The sequence below is a fragment of the Aquarana catesbeiana genome, linkage group LG10 (genome assembly GCF_042186555.1).
Source record: "Aquarana catesbeiana isolate 2022-GZ linkage group LG10, ASM4218655v1, whole genome shotgun sequence".
NCBI classification, from domain to species: domain Eukaryota; kingdom Metazoa; phylum Chordata; class Amphibia; order Anura; family Ranidae; genus Aquarana; species Aquarana catesbeiana.
The window spans coordinates 139250041-139266363 of record NC_133333.1 but is presented as its reverse complement, the minus strand read 5'-3'; the positions used below and the strand labels follow the sequence as shown (position 1 = coordinate 139266363).

General features: G+C 45.7%; 1 protein-coding gene across 1 annotated transcript in view; it reads right to left on the bottom strand.

The window, feature by feature from the left end:
* The window catches only part of LOC141110923 (sulfotransferase 2B1-like), a 157011-nt gene that overhangs the window by 59894 nt on the left and 80794 nt on the right, over positions 1-16323 (bottom strand). The window contains exons 2-3 of the mRNA XM_073602723.1: positions 7288-7496; positions 1202-1328 (exon numbers count right to left, since the gene is read on the bottom strand). Coding sequence (XP_073458824.1) covers positions 1202-1328; positions 7288-7496 — 336 coding nt within the window. The remainder of the gene's footprint in view (positions 1-1201; positions 1329-7287; positions 7497-16323) is intronic.

The following is a 16323-nucleotide window of genomic DNA, read 5'->3' as shown; positions in this document are numbered from 1 at the left end:
GTGTTCGGGGTGGTTATCATGTCGGAATATGGCCCTACGACCCAGCCTCTGAAGAGAGGGGATCATGCTCTGCTTCAATATGTCACAGTACATGTTGGCATTCATGGTTCCTTCAATGAACTGTAGCTCCCCAGTGCTGGCAGCACTCATGCAGCCAAAGACCATGACACTCCCACCACCATGCTTAAATGTAGGCAAGAAACACTTGTCTTTGTACTCCTCACATGGTTGCCATCACACACGCTTGACACCATCCAAACCAAATAAGTTTATCTTGGTCTCATCAGACCACAGGACATGGTTCCGTAATCCATGTCCTTAGTCTGCTTGTCTTCAGCAAACTGTTTGCGGGCATTCTTGTGCATCATCTTTAGAAGAGGCTTCCTTCTGGGACGAAAGCTATGCAGACCAATTTGATGTAGAGTGTAGCATATGGTCTGAGCATTGACAGACTGACCCCTCCACCCCTTCAACCTCTGCAGCAATGCTGGCAACACTCATACATATATTTCCCAAAGACAACCTCTGGATATGAATCTGAGCACGTGCACTCAACTTCTTTGGTCGAGGTTTGTTCTGAGTAGAACCTTTCCTGTTAAACCGCTGTATGGTCTTGGCCACCATGCTGCAGCTCAGTTTCAGGCTCTTGGCAACCTTCTTATAGCATAGGCCATCTTTATGTAAAGTAACAATTATTTTTTCAGATCCTCATAGAGTTCTTTGCCATGAGGTGCCATGTTGAACTTCCAGTGACCAGTATGAGAGAGTGAGAGAGATAACACCAAACTTAACACACCTGCTCCCCATTCACACCTGAGACCTTGTAACACTAATGAGTCACATGACACCAGGGAGGGAAAATGGCTAATTGGCCCAATTTGGACATATTAACTTAGAGGTGTACTCACTTTTGTTGCCAGCAGTTTGGACAATGATGGCTGTGTGTCGAGTTATTTTGAGGAGACAGCAAATTTACACTGTTATACAAGCTATACACTCACTACTTTACATTGTAGCAAAGTGTAATTTCTTCAATGTTGTCACATGAAAAGATATAATAAAATATTTACAAAAATGTGAGGGGGTGTACTCACTTTTTTGAGATACTGTATGTTTGCTGTCCAACTAACTACTCTGCTTCCCAGACTACAGACGCAATAAGCTTCAACAACAAGTATTTTGTCATTGGGTATATACCCACCATTGCCTTGCAAAAAGTCTTCAAAGAACTCTTCGAAACTTTCAGGATCTTTAAAAATGCGAATCATCTTGGAGAAGTAAAATGAGGATACAAGAACATCCTTAGGGTTCCTCATTACGTAGATAATCTTCGAAAAATAAATATTAATTAGAGCCAACTTTCACACACCAAGAGACAGACATATGATACAAAATTGAATACAAAGGAGGAAAAGTCTCACTGGATTTAAGGTGTTCCCTGACTAGTGACCTCACTTGATATTGGTAAGAAATAAGTGCTTTATGTAGGTTTGGTTCAATGCTAGTACTATCTTTCTGTATATACACTATATATATAATATATGAACTTTAATGGCATCCCAGTCAAGGTGTCAGCATACCAAGACATTTTGGACAATTACGTGCTCTCAACTTTGTGGGAACAGTTTGGGGATGACCCCTTCCGGTTCCAACATGACTGCACACCAGTGCACAAAGCAAGGTCCATAAAGACATGGATGAGCGAGTTTGGGAGTCCTGACCTGAAACCGATAGAACACCTTTGGGATGAATTAGAACTGAGACTGCGAGCCAGGCCTTCTCGTCCAAAATCAGTGCCTGACCTCACATATGCACTTCTGGAAGAATGGTCAAACATTCCCATAGACACACTCCTAAACCTTGTGGACAGTAAAGTTGAAGCTGTTATAGCTGCAAAGGGTGGACCAACGCAATATTGAACTCTACGGACCAAAACTGGGATGCCATTAAAGTTCATGTGTGTGTAAAGGCAGGCGTCCCAATACTTTTGGTAATATGTATATAGTGTAACGTGGAAGTGTTTTTCCTTTTACGTAATACTGTACAGACAAATGTTTGTGGAGACCAGATGATCATATCCACAACATACGGCCAAAAGTATGTGGACATCCTTCCAAATTACTTGGTTCAGGTGTTTCCAGTGAATGGTACTGTCAATGCTATAGCACACAGACCTTTTAGATCATTGTGCACTTCCAAACCTTTAGATAACAGTTTCAGAAAGACCCTTTTCTGTCCCAGCATAAACTAGCTCCATGCACAAATCCAGGTCCTTAAAGAAATGATTTGATTAGTTTGGGGTGGAGGAACTTAGATGGCCTGCATATAACCCTGTTCAACATTTGTGGGATAAATTTGTGTAGCACCCTGATGTTTAGGCAGGATTGCTATTAAATTTAGTTGCCAAGTGATAGTTGCCTTGGCCGATTGTTAGGAGGTCAATTGATTTTTGCCCAAATTCTGGAATTGCTGCACTTCTCTCTTCTGTCCCTAGGTGGCCTGGTATCTGGTGACATTAGATAAGAAAAGGGCATTGCAAGGATAGATTAGGAATGAATGGGGTGTCTCAGCCAATGGGCAGAGATTTTCTTGGGTTCCTGGGCCTGCTGGGAGAACCTATTTATTTAGGCAGAGTCAGGTGATCGTGGTTCTGTTCCACCTGGGCGGCTGTCTGGGTGGACGTGTTTTGTATTGCCCCAGGCTGCTAGGCCAGAAACCCAAGGTCTATCCCGGGGACATCTGGCTGCTAGGCTGTCTGAGGGCCTATCCAGAAGCAGGAAAAGCAGTGTAGGATTGGGACTGCGGGCTTGTAGTCCAACCAGAAGTAACGGCCGGGGAACCAGTTGTGGTCGGAGGTAGAGGGAAAGCTGTCGCCGCTAAGGGACCATCCACCTTGCTACCAGAGACCATTGTGAGTAAGCTGAGGCCAGTACCAGAGCAGACTTCTTGGCAGCCGGGGACAGTGAAGAAGTGGGAAAACTTCAGCAAGTGCCAAGTCAGGGACCCAGTGGGACAGCAAAGGTAACGCTTGTGGAGTGCCAAGCCAGGGACCTAACGTGTCAGCAGGGGTGAAGCTTGAGCAGTATCTGTGAGTGCCATGCCAGGGACCCATCAGGGAAGCGGGGGGTGAAGCTTGAGGAAGATACTGAGTGCTACAGTGAAAGAGCTCAGGGGATCCAGTGGCTAGTGGATCTGAAGTTTAGTGAGAAAGACTGGGAGCTTGTTGAGTGAAGACCCACAGTGAGTGAGTGTGGGGTAAAGAGAACTGTTCGTGTTGCAAATAGTTGAATACCATTACCGTTAGTAACAGCTATAAGATCGTTGCCATAGGAGACAGTAATCCTACCTATACAGAAGTGGTATCCAGCTGGAGGCTTTCACCTGTAGAGCTGTCTACCTATAGAAGTCTCGGAGTCTGCTAATTATCTTTGCATATACCCAAGGGTATATTCTGTTGAAGAGACAATAAATCTCTTTGCATTCAAAAAAGTGTCTGACACCCACCTGTGTATTACACCCACAATGCCTCGTAACCCACTCTACACTGAAGGATGTCAGCTCTCCCTAACCCTGGAGGTAACTATTAGGTCTAAAGAGGTCCAGGATTTTGCTACATTTTTTACATGATTGCCAATTTTGGACCAGGTCTTCTCATCCAATACCAAAGCCTGATCTCAAAATCTTTGGTGATAAAAGGGCACACATTTCCACAGACACATCCCAACATCTTGTATAAAGCCTTACCAGAGGTTTGGACAGTGGTGGCCCGTCCATAGTGGGTGCATGGGCGCCGCCCCCCCTCCAGGCAGTGACAAAAAAATAAATAAAAATATATATATTTTTTTAAATGGCCCTTTAAAAAAAATTGAAAAAAAGGTCCTTAAGCGCACTGTGTTCGGGCGCCGTACACAGTGCACTATGGGAAGCACCACGTCTATGCAATCACAAGATTGCAGATGAGGCGCTTCATTTGCGAGCTTTTGTCCTGCCTTGCAGCGCATTCCATCGCGCTGAACAGCTTCCGCTCGGAGCCCGTAGTGTGTATTACTACGGCCGGGTGGTTTGATTGACATCCAAGTTAGATGTCACTTCCGGTTTTCTCTTTCCCATTGTGCCCGAGCGGAGGAAGTATGAGGAGCAGACTCCTCCACCGCCCCTGCCAGTGCCCACTGAAGGAGACACAGCAGGAGGAGAGGACACCACAGCAAGGTAAGTGCCGGTCCGGACCTCCCGCGGAGAACGGGGGGGAGGGGGGTTTGATGGGACAGTGAGGCTGCATTTGATGAGACACAGGCTGCATTTGATGGGATAGTGAGGCTGCATTTGATGGGACAGTTAGGCTGCATTTGATGGGACACAGTGAGGCTGCATTTGATGGGACAGTGAGGCTGCATTTGATGGGACACAGTGAGACTGCATTTGATGGGACACATTGAGGCTGCATTTGATGGGACACATTGAGGCTGCATTTGATGGGACACAGTGAAGCTGCATTTGATGGGACACAGTGAGGCCGCATTTGATGGGACACAGAGGCTGCATTTGATGGGACACAATGAGGCTGCATTTGATGGGACACAGTGAGGCTGCATTTGATGGGACACAGTGAGGCTGCATTTGATGGGACAGTGAGACTGCATTTGATGGGACACAGTGACGCTGCATTTGATGGGACACAGAGGCTGCATTTGATGGGACAGTGAGGCTGCATTTGATGGGGCATAGTGAGGCTGCATTTGATGGGGCATAGTGAGGCTGCATTTGATGGGCACAGTGGCTAGATAAAATGGGCACAGTGGCTGCATAAGATGGGCACAGTGGCAGCATTTGATGGGGCACAGTTGCAGCATTTGATGGCACAGTGGGAGCATTTGATATGGCACAGTGGGAGCATTTGATATAGCACAGTGGGAGCATTTGATATAGCACAGTGGGAGCATTTGATATAGCACAGTGGCTGCGTTTGATGGGCACAGTGGCTGCGTTTGATGGGCACAATGGAGGCAATTGATGGGCACAGTGGCTGTATGTGATGGGCACAGGAGCGCACTCCTCCACTGCCGCTGCAAGTGCCCACTGAAGGAGACACAGCAGGAGGAGAGGACACCACAGCAAGGTAAGTGCCGGTCCGGACCTCCCGCGGAGAACGGAGGGGAGGGGGGCTTGATGGGACAGCGAGGCTGCATTTGATGAGACACAGGCTGCATTTGATGGGACAGTGAGGCTGCATTTGATGGGACAGTTAGGCTGCATTTGATGGGACACAGTGAGGCTGCATTTGATGGGACAGTGAGGCTGCATTTGATGGGGCACAGTGAAGCTGCATTTGATGGGACAGTGAGGCTGCATTTGATGGGACACAGTGAGACTGCATTTGATGGGACACAGTGAGGCTGCATTTGATGGGACACAGTGAAGCTGCAATTGATGGGACACAGTGAGGCCACATTTGATGGGACACAGAGACTGCATTTGATGGGACACAGTGAGGCTGCATTTGATAGGACACAGTGAGGCTGCATTTGATAGGACAGTGAGACTGCATTTGATGGGACACAGTGAGGCTGCATTTGATGGGACACAGAGGCTGCATTTGATGGGACAGTAAGGCTGCATTTGATGGAGCATAGTGAGGCTGCATTTGATGGGGCATAGTGAGGCTGCATTTGATGGGCACAGTGGCTGCATAAAATGGGCACAGTAGCTGTATTTGATGGGGCACAGTGGCAGCATTTGATGGCACAGTGGGAGTGTTTGATGGGCACAGTGGCTGCGTTTGATGGGCACAATGGCGGCAACTGATGGGCACAGTGGCTGCATGTGATGGGCACAGGAGCGGACTCCTCCACCGCCAGTGCCCACTGAGGGAGACACAGCAGGAGGAGAGGACACCACAGCAAGGTAAGTGCCAGTCCGGACCTCCCGCGGAGAACGGGGGGAGGGGGGTTTGATGGGACAGTGAGGCTGCATTTGATTGGACAGTTAGGCTGCATTTGATGGGACACAGTGAGGCTGCATTTGATGGGACAGTGAGGCTGCATTTGATGGCATACAGTGAAGCTGCATTTGATGGGACACAGTGAGGCCGCATTTGATGGGACACAGTGAGGCCGCATTTGATGGGACACAGTGAGGCCGCATTTGATGGGACACAGTGAGGCTGCATTTGATGGGACACAGTGAGGCTGCATTTGATGGGACAGTGAGGCTGCATTTGATGGGACACAGTGAGGCTGCATTTGATGGGGCATAGTGAGGCTGCATTTGATGGGGCATAGTGAGGCTGCATTTGATGGGCACAGTGGCTGCATAAAATGGGCACAGTGGCTGCATAAGATGGGCACAGTAGCTGTATTTGATGGGGCACAGTGGCAACATTTGATGGCACAGTGGGAGCATTTGATATGGCACAGTGGGAGCATTTGATATGGCACAGTGGCTGCGTTTAATGGGCACAGTGGCTGCGTTTGATGGGCACAATGGCGGCAATTGATGGGCACAGTGGCTGCGTGTGATGGGCACAGTGGCTGCGATTGATGGGGTTTTTTTCAGAACTTTTCAGTTTGTTTGCGCCCCCCCAAAATTTTGAGCACCAGCCGCCACTGAGTTTGGAGGCTGTTATAGCTGCAAAGGGGGGTGGAGGGGGGGGGGGGTAACTCCATATTAATGCACATGGTTAAGGAATGGAATGTCCAACAAGGTTGTATTGGTTTGATGGCCAGGTGTCTATAAACTTTTGGCCAATTATGTAAGTTAAAGCGGTTGTAAAGGATATTACACAGATTGGGGTCCCCTGACGGCCCTCTCGGCTCCTTCTCTTCTGTGTGTGCCCCCATAGCAAGTCACTTGCCATGTGGGCACACCTACGGGCTCACTCCCAAGCCAGGCTGTGTGTGTCCAAAGACACACACAGCCTGGCTTGGACAACCCTGCCCTGCTCCCTTCTCACAGGATTTGGTTGACAGCAGTAGGAGCCAATAGCTCCCGCTGCTGGCTCTGTATCCTGTGAGGAAACACATACTAGCACTGATGCAGAAGGGCACAGCACTGGTTCAGGATAGGAAATTTTTTTTCCCTAAAGCAGCCCCCCTCAGCCCCCTAATACTTACCTGAGCTCCCTCTCGATCCAGCGATGTCCATGACTGCCCTGTGCAAAACCACTGCACAGAGAAGGTAAGTATAACATGTTTGTTATTTTTATTGGAAAAAGGAGACTTTACAATCACTTTCATGCAAGGAAAGCATTGGTAAAAAAATTCTTGGCTTTAGAACCACTAAGTAACATACCTTTGCTTTAGATGTGAAAAATGACTTTGCGAAGATGTGGAATGGTAAATGAGAGGAAAGCACTCTTGGAGGGGTAACATCTATGATCTGTGACTGGCCCTCCAGAGTTTCAAACCAAGGAGATCGGAGCCAGATTGAAACACTATTACACCAAGTAGGATCCCCATTTGTCCTAAGTAAGCTCAAGATCTCAATCATCCAGTTTGTGCCTTCAAAAACATATATATCACAATAATTAGTAATAATATAAAATTATTGTATGTACAGTACACTAATTTTATATAATCAAATATTTATAAACTAGATAAAATTAGGTGGTCTATGTATATTTTCAGACAGAAGCATAACTTTAGTTCATGGGGCATAATAGAAAAGTTTTGATTAGGCCTCCCAGTGACCTCTCTATGTGACACCTGGAAAGGTCAATTATGTAATTGATCCACAAGGTATGTCTAAATTAAGGACAGGCAGCAGGAGAGCTGTTGGGTAGTTACAATAAGGGACCAACGCAGCAGTGCAGAGAATTCACTTTAACCAGTAGCCGACTAGCCGCCATCATTATACTGCGGCAAGTCGGCTCTCCTGGCTAAATTGCCGTCGGTATATGTCGTGCGCGCGCACCCGGCGATCGGATTCGCTTCAGAACCGATCAGTCTCCAGGCCCAGGTCAATGATTTCTGGCCTGGACCTGGTGATCGGTTCTGGCGAATGAGAGACTGTCCTCTGCCTGTAAGTGTAAACCTAGGCAGAGGAAATTATGTCATCTCCATTCATGGAACACCTTTCGTTCCAGAGAGAGGAGAGAGAACATCTTACCATGAGTTGCACAACACTACACTAACACCAGTACATGTAGGTACACTTGTCACCCCCCGATCGCCCCCTCCAGTTAACCCCTTCACTCCCTGTCACAGTGTCACCAAGTGCACTTTTCACTGATCACTGCATTGTTGTCATTTGTGACTAATAAGTGTTAGGGCAGTTAGTAGAAGGCCCCATTAGGTCTATGTTACCCCCCTAAAAAAGGTTTAACCCCTTGATCGCCCCCCAGTTAACCCTTTCACCCCCTGTCACTAGTGTCACTAATACAGTGTATAGATCTAGATTGCCGTATTAGTGTCACGGGTTAGCCAGTTAGTTGGTTAGTTTCACCGTCAGTATTTATAGCATTAGGGTACCCCCATATAATACTGAATAAAGGTTTTAACCCCTTGATCACCCCCTGTCACCAGTGATCACCATATTAGTGTCACGGGACGCTGGTTAGTTAGTTATTTTTTTATAGCATCAGTGCACCCACCATATATTACCTAATAAAGGTTTAACCCCCTGATCACCCGGCGTTTTAGCGTCAGTCAGGGTCTGCGTCACCCTAGGCAGCGTCAGATTAGTGCCAGTAGCACTAACACCCACACCATACACCTCCCTTAGTAGTATAGTGTATGAATGGATCAATATCTTTGATCTGATCAGAACTATATTAGCGTCTCCAGTAGTTTAGGGTTCCCAAAAACGCAGCGTTAGCGGGATCAGCCCAGATACCTGCTAGCACCTGCGTTTAGCCCCTCCGCCCAGCCCATCCAAGTGCAGTATCAGTCAATCACTGTCACTTACAAAATACTAAACACATAACTGCAGCGTTCGCAGAGTCAGGCCTGATCCCTGCAAACGCCAACAGATTTTTGGTAGCGTTTGAAGCATTCGCTGACAGTCAGGTGCTCTTTTTTCTTGTGAGTCTCGCTAGTTATACCAGTAAATTTATAGGCCACAATGTCCACTACTAACTGCTTAAACCAATGGCCATTACTCCATACTCATACTCTTAGACCTTTCTGCTGCCTTTGACACAGTTGACCACCTGCTCCTCCTCAGCAAACTACACTCCCTTGGCCTCTGATTCTGCTTTATCCTGGTTCTCCTCCTACCCAGCGCACTTTCAGTTTCACTTACAACTCCATCTCCTCTGCTCCTCTTCCTCTCTCTGTTGGGGTACCCCAAGGCTCCGTCCTTGGGCCCCTCCTATTCTCGCTCTATACCTCTTCCCTGGGCCAGTTGATAACCTCCCATGGCTTCCAATACCACTTCTACGCCGATGACACCCAGATCTATCTCTCCACTGCTCAACTCACCCCCTTGATCTCCTCACAGATCTCAAACTTACTGAATGACATATTGGTATGGATGTCGCATCACTTTATCAAACTCAATCTTTCTAAAACTGAGCTTGTAATATTCCCCCCCCCCATGACTTTACCATTAAAATCAACAGCACAACCATTGATCCCTCCACACATGCCAGGGCGCTGGCTGTAATCCTTGACTCTGATCTCTCCTTCAGCCCCCACATCCAATCACTGGCTAAATCCTGCCGCCTCAACTCATTCACTCCTTAATTATTTCCCGCCATGATTACTGCAACTCTCTCCTTAATGGCCTACCCTTATGCAGGCTCTCCCCCCTTTAGTCTATTATGATTGCTGCTGCTAGACTAATACACCTCACTAATCGATCCGTGACTGCTGCCCCTCTCTGCCAATCCCTTCACTGGCTTCCCCTACCCCACTGTATAAAATTCAAAATGCTAACCACAACATACAAGGCCATCCACAACATCGCTCCATCTACATCACCAACCTCATCTGCAGATATCGCCCAAATCGTCCCCTCCGCTCCTCCCAGGACCTCCTGCTCTCTAGCTCCCTTGTTTCCTCCTCTCATGCTTGCCTCCAGGACTTCTCCAGAGCCTCTCCCATCCTCTGGAACTCCCTGCCCCGGTATATGCGATCAGCCCCTAAACTGTTTAGCTTTAGGAGTGTCAGGGCTGGGCTCAGCCTTTCCTTCTCTGAGCAGGCCGCTCAGCTGTCAGCTAATTGCCAGCTCCCATCTCTCTCCACAGTTACCCAGCTGTTGTTGATTCTGCTCGTCAGTCCTGCCTAATTAAAGCATTTGATCTCTGCCTTCGCCTTTGTCAACAGCACATAGATTTTCTCCTGCGTTCCTGTTGAAGATTTGCTCGGCTGACGTTCCTTCTGGCTCCTGATCCTGCTTGCTGTACTACTACGTTTATCTCTGGCTCTCTGACATTTGCTTGGCTGACTACCCGATCCGGTTACTGAACTCTGGCTTGTTTTGACTACATTTACTCTGTTTTACCTTATTATTTTTTATTATTAAACAAGTGTGATTTAACTATACTTCTGTCTGTCTGATTCATGGTTCCTGACAAGGAAATCCCTGAAAACTCACTTATTCAGGGAAGCCTATCCCACACCCACCTAACAACTGTCCCCCTTATTCGGAAAGGGGTACCACTTGTACGTGGACAATTATTACACAAGCGTGCAACTTTTTAGTCACCTTTTTGATTGTGGAATTGGCGCATGTGGTACCATGCGATCTAATCGCCAGGGCTTACGCCAGCGGCTTGTAGATTCCCGTCTTAGGCTGGGGGAGAGACCCTGCTTGAGATAATAATTTGCTCGCAGTGAAGTGGAGGGATTTGCAGAATGTTTTCGTTCTGTCCTCCCTTCATGCAGATACCACAGTCCAAATTCCAACGGGACTGGTGTTGTGGAGAAACCCCTCTGTGTCCACGAATATAACCTTAATATGGGAGGGGTGGACCTCAACGACCAGTTGATGGCGCCGTACTTAATTGCCCGTAGAGCCAGACGCTGGTAAAAGTGTCTGTAATCCTATTTCAGTGGGCTCTGCTGAACGCTTATGTGCTATACAAGGCATCAGGATGAACTGGATCCTTCCCTAAATTCCAGGAAGAGGTCATCACAGCCCCTCTGTTTCCAGATGGTACTATGCCCCAACTTCCCAATGCAAATGCAGCGAGCCAGCTGCATGAGAGGTGTTTTTCGTATGTCCTCCGTGGTACCTCTACCCCCCAAAGAAGATGTTGTGTCTGTAGGAAATGTGGATACAGGCGTGACACCCGCTTTTTATTGTCCCTCCTGTCCTGACCAACCTGGTCTCTGCATCAGTGAATGTTTCCAACGCTACCACACACTAGTGGAGTATTAGCGTAGGGTAAAGCACTGCACAGTCATAGGACACACTTTCACAGGGTCTCCAAAGATGCCATCGCATTGTGAGAGATCCAAACCTGGAACCGTTACAGTTACAAAACAAAGTGTAAAAAAAAAAAAAGTAAAATATACTGTATTTATTGGCGTATAACACTCACTTTTTCACCATGAAAATCGGGTGCAAATAGTTTGTGCGTGTTATACGCCAATACTTCAATTTTAGCTGCCTCGGAGGGGACAGGACGAGCGCCTTCAGATTACATACAGTGAGAATCTCCAGTTTACTTGGCGGCCTCTGTAATAGGAAGTCCCGTTTCCTGGGCTGCTATTGGACCACTGTTCTGTCTATTTCTGTCTATCATAGGAGAGTCTCACTGTATGTAATCTGTCGGCGCTCGTCCTGTCCCCCCTTCCCTGTCCCCTCTAGGCTGCAGATGGGCATCGATCAGGCTGCACTGATGGCAGTGGTGAGGCTGCTGCATTGAATGCAATGGTGAGGCTGCTGCATTGATGGCAATGGTGAGGCTGCATTGATGTGGACTGGTGAAGCTGCATTGATGGCACTTGAGAGGCTGAAAATGGACATTGATCAGGCTGCATTGAAGGCAATAGTGAGGCTGCAGATGGGCACTGACCCTTATTTTGCTTCAAAGTTCCTGATTTAAAATTTATGTTTTTTTCCTGAAACTTCGCTCTTAAAATGAATGTGCGTGTTATACGCCGATAAATACGGTATATATATATGTATAAAATAAAAAAGCCAAAAATAGTTGTTTTTCTTGTTCTTCTCTCTCTATTAGCTCTCTATTGTTCTACTCTGTTTTACTGTATTTTATGCTTAACTGCAATGTTTTATTGTTACTATGTTTTATCAGGTTTGCTTTGCAGGTATGTAATTCTTTTATATTTTACTGTTTAATGTGTTTTATTGTTAATCATTTTCTTTGTAGTTATGCCATACAGCTGCAGCACTGATTTATTTATCTTGACAGCAACTCCAGCGCTGTAGGATTTTCCCCTAACATTAGGGGAAGATTGCCCCCATGCTTTGGCATATATTTTTTACTCTTTTTTTTTGGCACAGATTGCAATAAAAAAAGTTGTTTTATTAAGTTAATGTTTTATTGTTACCATTGTTTGTTTTTCAGGTACGCTATTCAGCTGCATCACTGATTTATTTATCTTGACAGCAACAGCGATTGCTCTCACAATACATAAATCAGTGACTCCAGCACTGTATGAGGTGATTTCACCACCACAAAAAAAAAATGGTGCATGTATGCTCATCATTAGAAGTGGGTGGATGCAGGGTGGTATTCTAATGGTGGGCATACCCACCAATCAATCTCTTTTTTCGTTCAGCCCACAGGTTGCATGAAAAAAAAGAACATTACAATATATGCCCAACAAGGACCAGCAACGAACTGGTATGTTGCTGAACTTTAAGTGGTTATACCAGAATAATGGCTGCAGGTTTAGGTATCATCTTGGTATTGTTCTTTTCAGCCAGTAGTCGACTTTCATGTAAAAGCAATCCTAGCTGCTAATCAGACGCTAGACTGCTTACAAGCAGTGGGAGCAAATCCCCCCCCCCCCCCGTCTTCCATGGTTTTCTTATGCTCTCCTGTCCCACCGGGGAACCTGAGAATGCAGCCGGCGGTTCCACCAGCTGATCATAGAGCTGATCGAAGACCAGAATGGCTCCAATCATCTCTATGGTCTAAGAAACTAGAAGCTACAAGCATTTTATGACTTTGGTTTTGCTGGATATAAACAGCGCCATTGGGAAATTGGGAAAGCATCTTATCACACCTATCTTGGTGTGGTCAGATGCTTTGAGGGCAGAGGAGCAATCTAGAGTCTAATAGACACCAATTTTTTTTTTTAAAAAAGAGTACCTGTCACTACCTATTGTTATCATAGGGCATGTTTACTTCCCTGTGATAACAATAAAAATGATAAAAAAAAAGAGAAAGGAACAGTATAAAAATAAAATAAAAAGGCAAAATAAATAATAATTAAAAAAAAGCACCCCTGTTCCCCCGTTCTCCTGCGCAAATGTGAACACAAGCGTCGGTCTCATGTCATATGTAAACAGCAATTGCACCATGTATGTGAGGTATCACCGTGAACATCAGATCGAGGACAGTAATTTTAGCAGTAGACCTCCTCTGTAAATCTAAAGTTGTAACCTGTAAAGGATTTTAAAAATGTATGAAGTTTATCACACAGTTGTGCGCAATTTTAAAGCATGTCGTGTTTGGTATCTATGTACTCGGCATAAGATCATCTTTTATATTTTACCAAAACATTTGGGCAATATAGTGTGTTTTAGTGCATAAAAATTCAAAAAGTGTTTTTTTTCCAAAACAATTGCGTTTGAAAAATCAATGCGCACATATTGTGTGAAAAAAAAATCCCAACACCCACCATTTTAATCTGTAGGGCCTTTGCTTTAAAAAAATACAGTGGGGCAAAAAAGTATTTAGTCAGCCACCAATTGTGCAAGTTCTCCCACTTAAAAAGATGAGAGAGGCCTGTAATTGTCATCATAGGTATACCTCAACTATTAGAGACAAAATGTGGAAACAAATCTAGACAATCACATTGTCTGATTTTTGAAAGAATTTATTTGCAAATTATGGTGGAAAATAAGTATTTTGTCAATATCAAAAGTTCATCTCAATACTTTGTTACATATCCTTTGTTGGCAATGAAAGAGGTCAAACGCTTTCTGTAAGTCTTCACAAGGTTGTCACACACTGTTGCTGGTATGTTGGCCCATTCCTCCATGCAGATCTCCTCTAGAGCAGTGATGTTTTGGGGCTGTCGTTGGGCAACACGGACTTTCAACTCCCTCCAAAGGTTTTCTATGGGGTTGAGATCTGGAGACTGGCTAGATCAGTTGCCCGGGTGGTGTATTTGGGATCATTGTCATGCTGAAAGACCCAGCCACGTTTCATCTTCAATGTCCTTGCTGATGGGAGGATGTTTGTACTCAAAATCTCACGATACATGGCTCCATTCATTCTTTCATGTACATGGATCAGTCGTCCTGTTCCCTTTGCAGAGAAACAGCCCCAAAGCATGATGTTGCCACCCCCATGTTTCATAGTAGGTATGGTGTTCTTTGGTTGCAACTCAGCATTCTCTCTCCTCCAAACACGACGAGTTGTGTTTCTACCAAACAGTTCTACTTTGGTTTCACCTGACCATATGACATTCTCCCAATCCTCTTCTGGATCATGCAAATGCTCTCTAGCAAACCTCAGATGGGCCTGGACACGTACTGGCTTAAGCAGGGAGACACGTCTGGCACTGCAGGATCTGAGTCCCTGGTGTCATAGTGTGTTACTGATGGTAGCCTTTGTTACGTTGGTCCCAGCTCTCTGCAGGTCATTCACTAGGTCCCCCCGTGTGGTTCTGGGACTTTTGCTCACCGTTCTTGTGATCATTTTGACCCCACGGGGTGAGATCTTGCGTGGAGCCCCAGATCAAGGGAGATTATCCGTGGTCTTGTTTGTCTTCCATTTTCGATTTTTTGCTCCCACAGTTAATTTCTTCATACCAAGCTGCTTGCCTATTGCAGATTCAGTCTTCCCAGCCTGGTGCAGGTCTACAATTTTGTTTCTGGTGTCCTTCAACAGCTCTTTGGTCTTCACCATAGTGGAGTTTGGAGTGTGTTTGTTTGAGGTTGTGGACAGGTGTCTTTTATACTGATAACAAGTTCAAACAGGTGCCGTTAATATAGATAATGAGTGGAGGACAGAGGAGCCTTTTAAAGAAGAAGATACAGGTCTGTGAGAGCCAGAAATCTTGCTTGTTTGTGGGTGACCAAATACTTATTTTCCACCATAATTTGCAAATAAATTATTTCAAAAATCAGACAATGTGATTGTCTGAATTTGTTTCCACATTTTGTCTCTCATAGTTGAGGTATACCTATGATGACAATTACAGGCCTCTCTCATCTTTTTAAGTGGGAGAACTAGCACAATTGGTGGCTGACTAAATAACCCACTGTATATAATGTTTGGGGGTTCAAAGTAATTTTCTAGCAAAAAAAAATGTAAAAGGTGTCAGAAAGGGCTTTGTCTTCAAGTGGTTAGAAGAGTGGGTGATGTGTGGCATAAGCTTCTAATGTTGTGCATAAAATGCCAGGACAGTTCAACCACCCCCTCCCCAAATGACCCCTTTTTGGAAAGTAGAAACCCTAAGCTATTTGCTGAGAGGCATGTTGAGTTCATTGTTTCACGTTTTTCTTCAATTCATTTTTATGGACATTATGTGTTTTTGTTTACAGGTACCAGACATTGGCTCTTAATTTCATATTGTAGTGATATTACTTATTGTTTGCACTTTTGCATAATTATTTAGCGCTGCACTTTACCCCATACTCCTTTACACAATTTGTCTAATTGCAGTGTCAGCAGCTTATACAATTTATTGGGTCGCGCAGTAATTTTTATATAAACCTTTTCTCCTTTAAAAAGGTATATAAACCAGGACGTGGCCATAAGTCAACTGGCATGGCCCCACAATAGCTGTGTTCCGAATCTCAGCAGCTATCCAGGGCATATAGCGAGGGTGGTGATCGCAGCACAATAGTGATTCCCCCCACACACACCTTAGCTACACTAGGCAGCATGTTGAAAAGGAGAAAGGAGAGGTCAGATCCATGCAAGTTAACAGAGTTTTATCTTCCGCCTGCCTGACAACACAGCCAAGATGGCGCCAGCAGCAAGGCTTCACAGCGTGACGGAACGACAGGCCTGCCAGCTCACTCACACAGCAGAGGAAACCGGCTGCATTCACAGGATCAGTTAGACTGCAGCTCTCCTGCCTTCTCACCAACAAGCAGCCCAGCCAAATCGAAACCCAGGCTGACACAGATAATGAGGTAAGCATTTCTCAATTATCTACTCCTGTGGACACTGGGCTCAAAAACTCTATAGTGGCATTCCCTACGTCCAACCAAACTGTGCTGGACATGACTTTA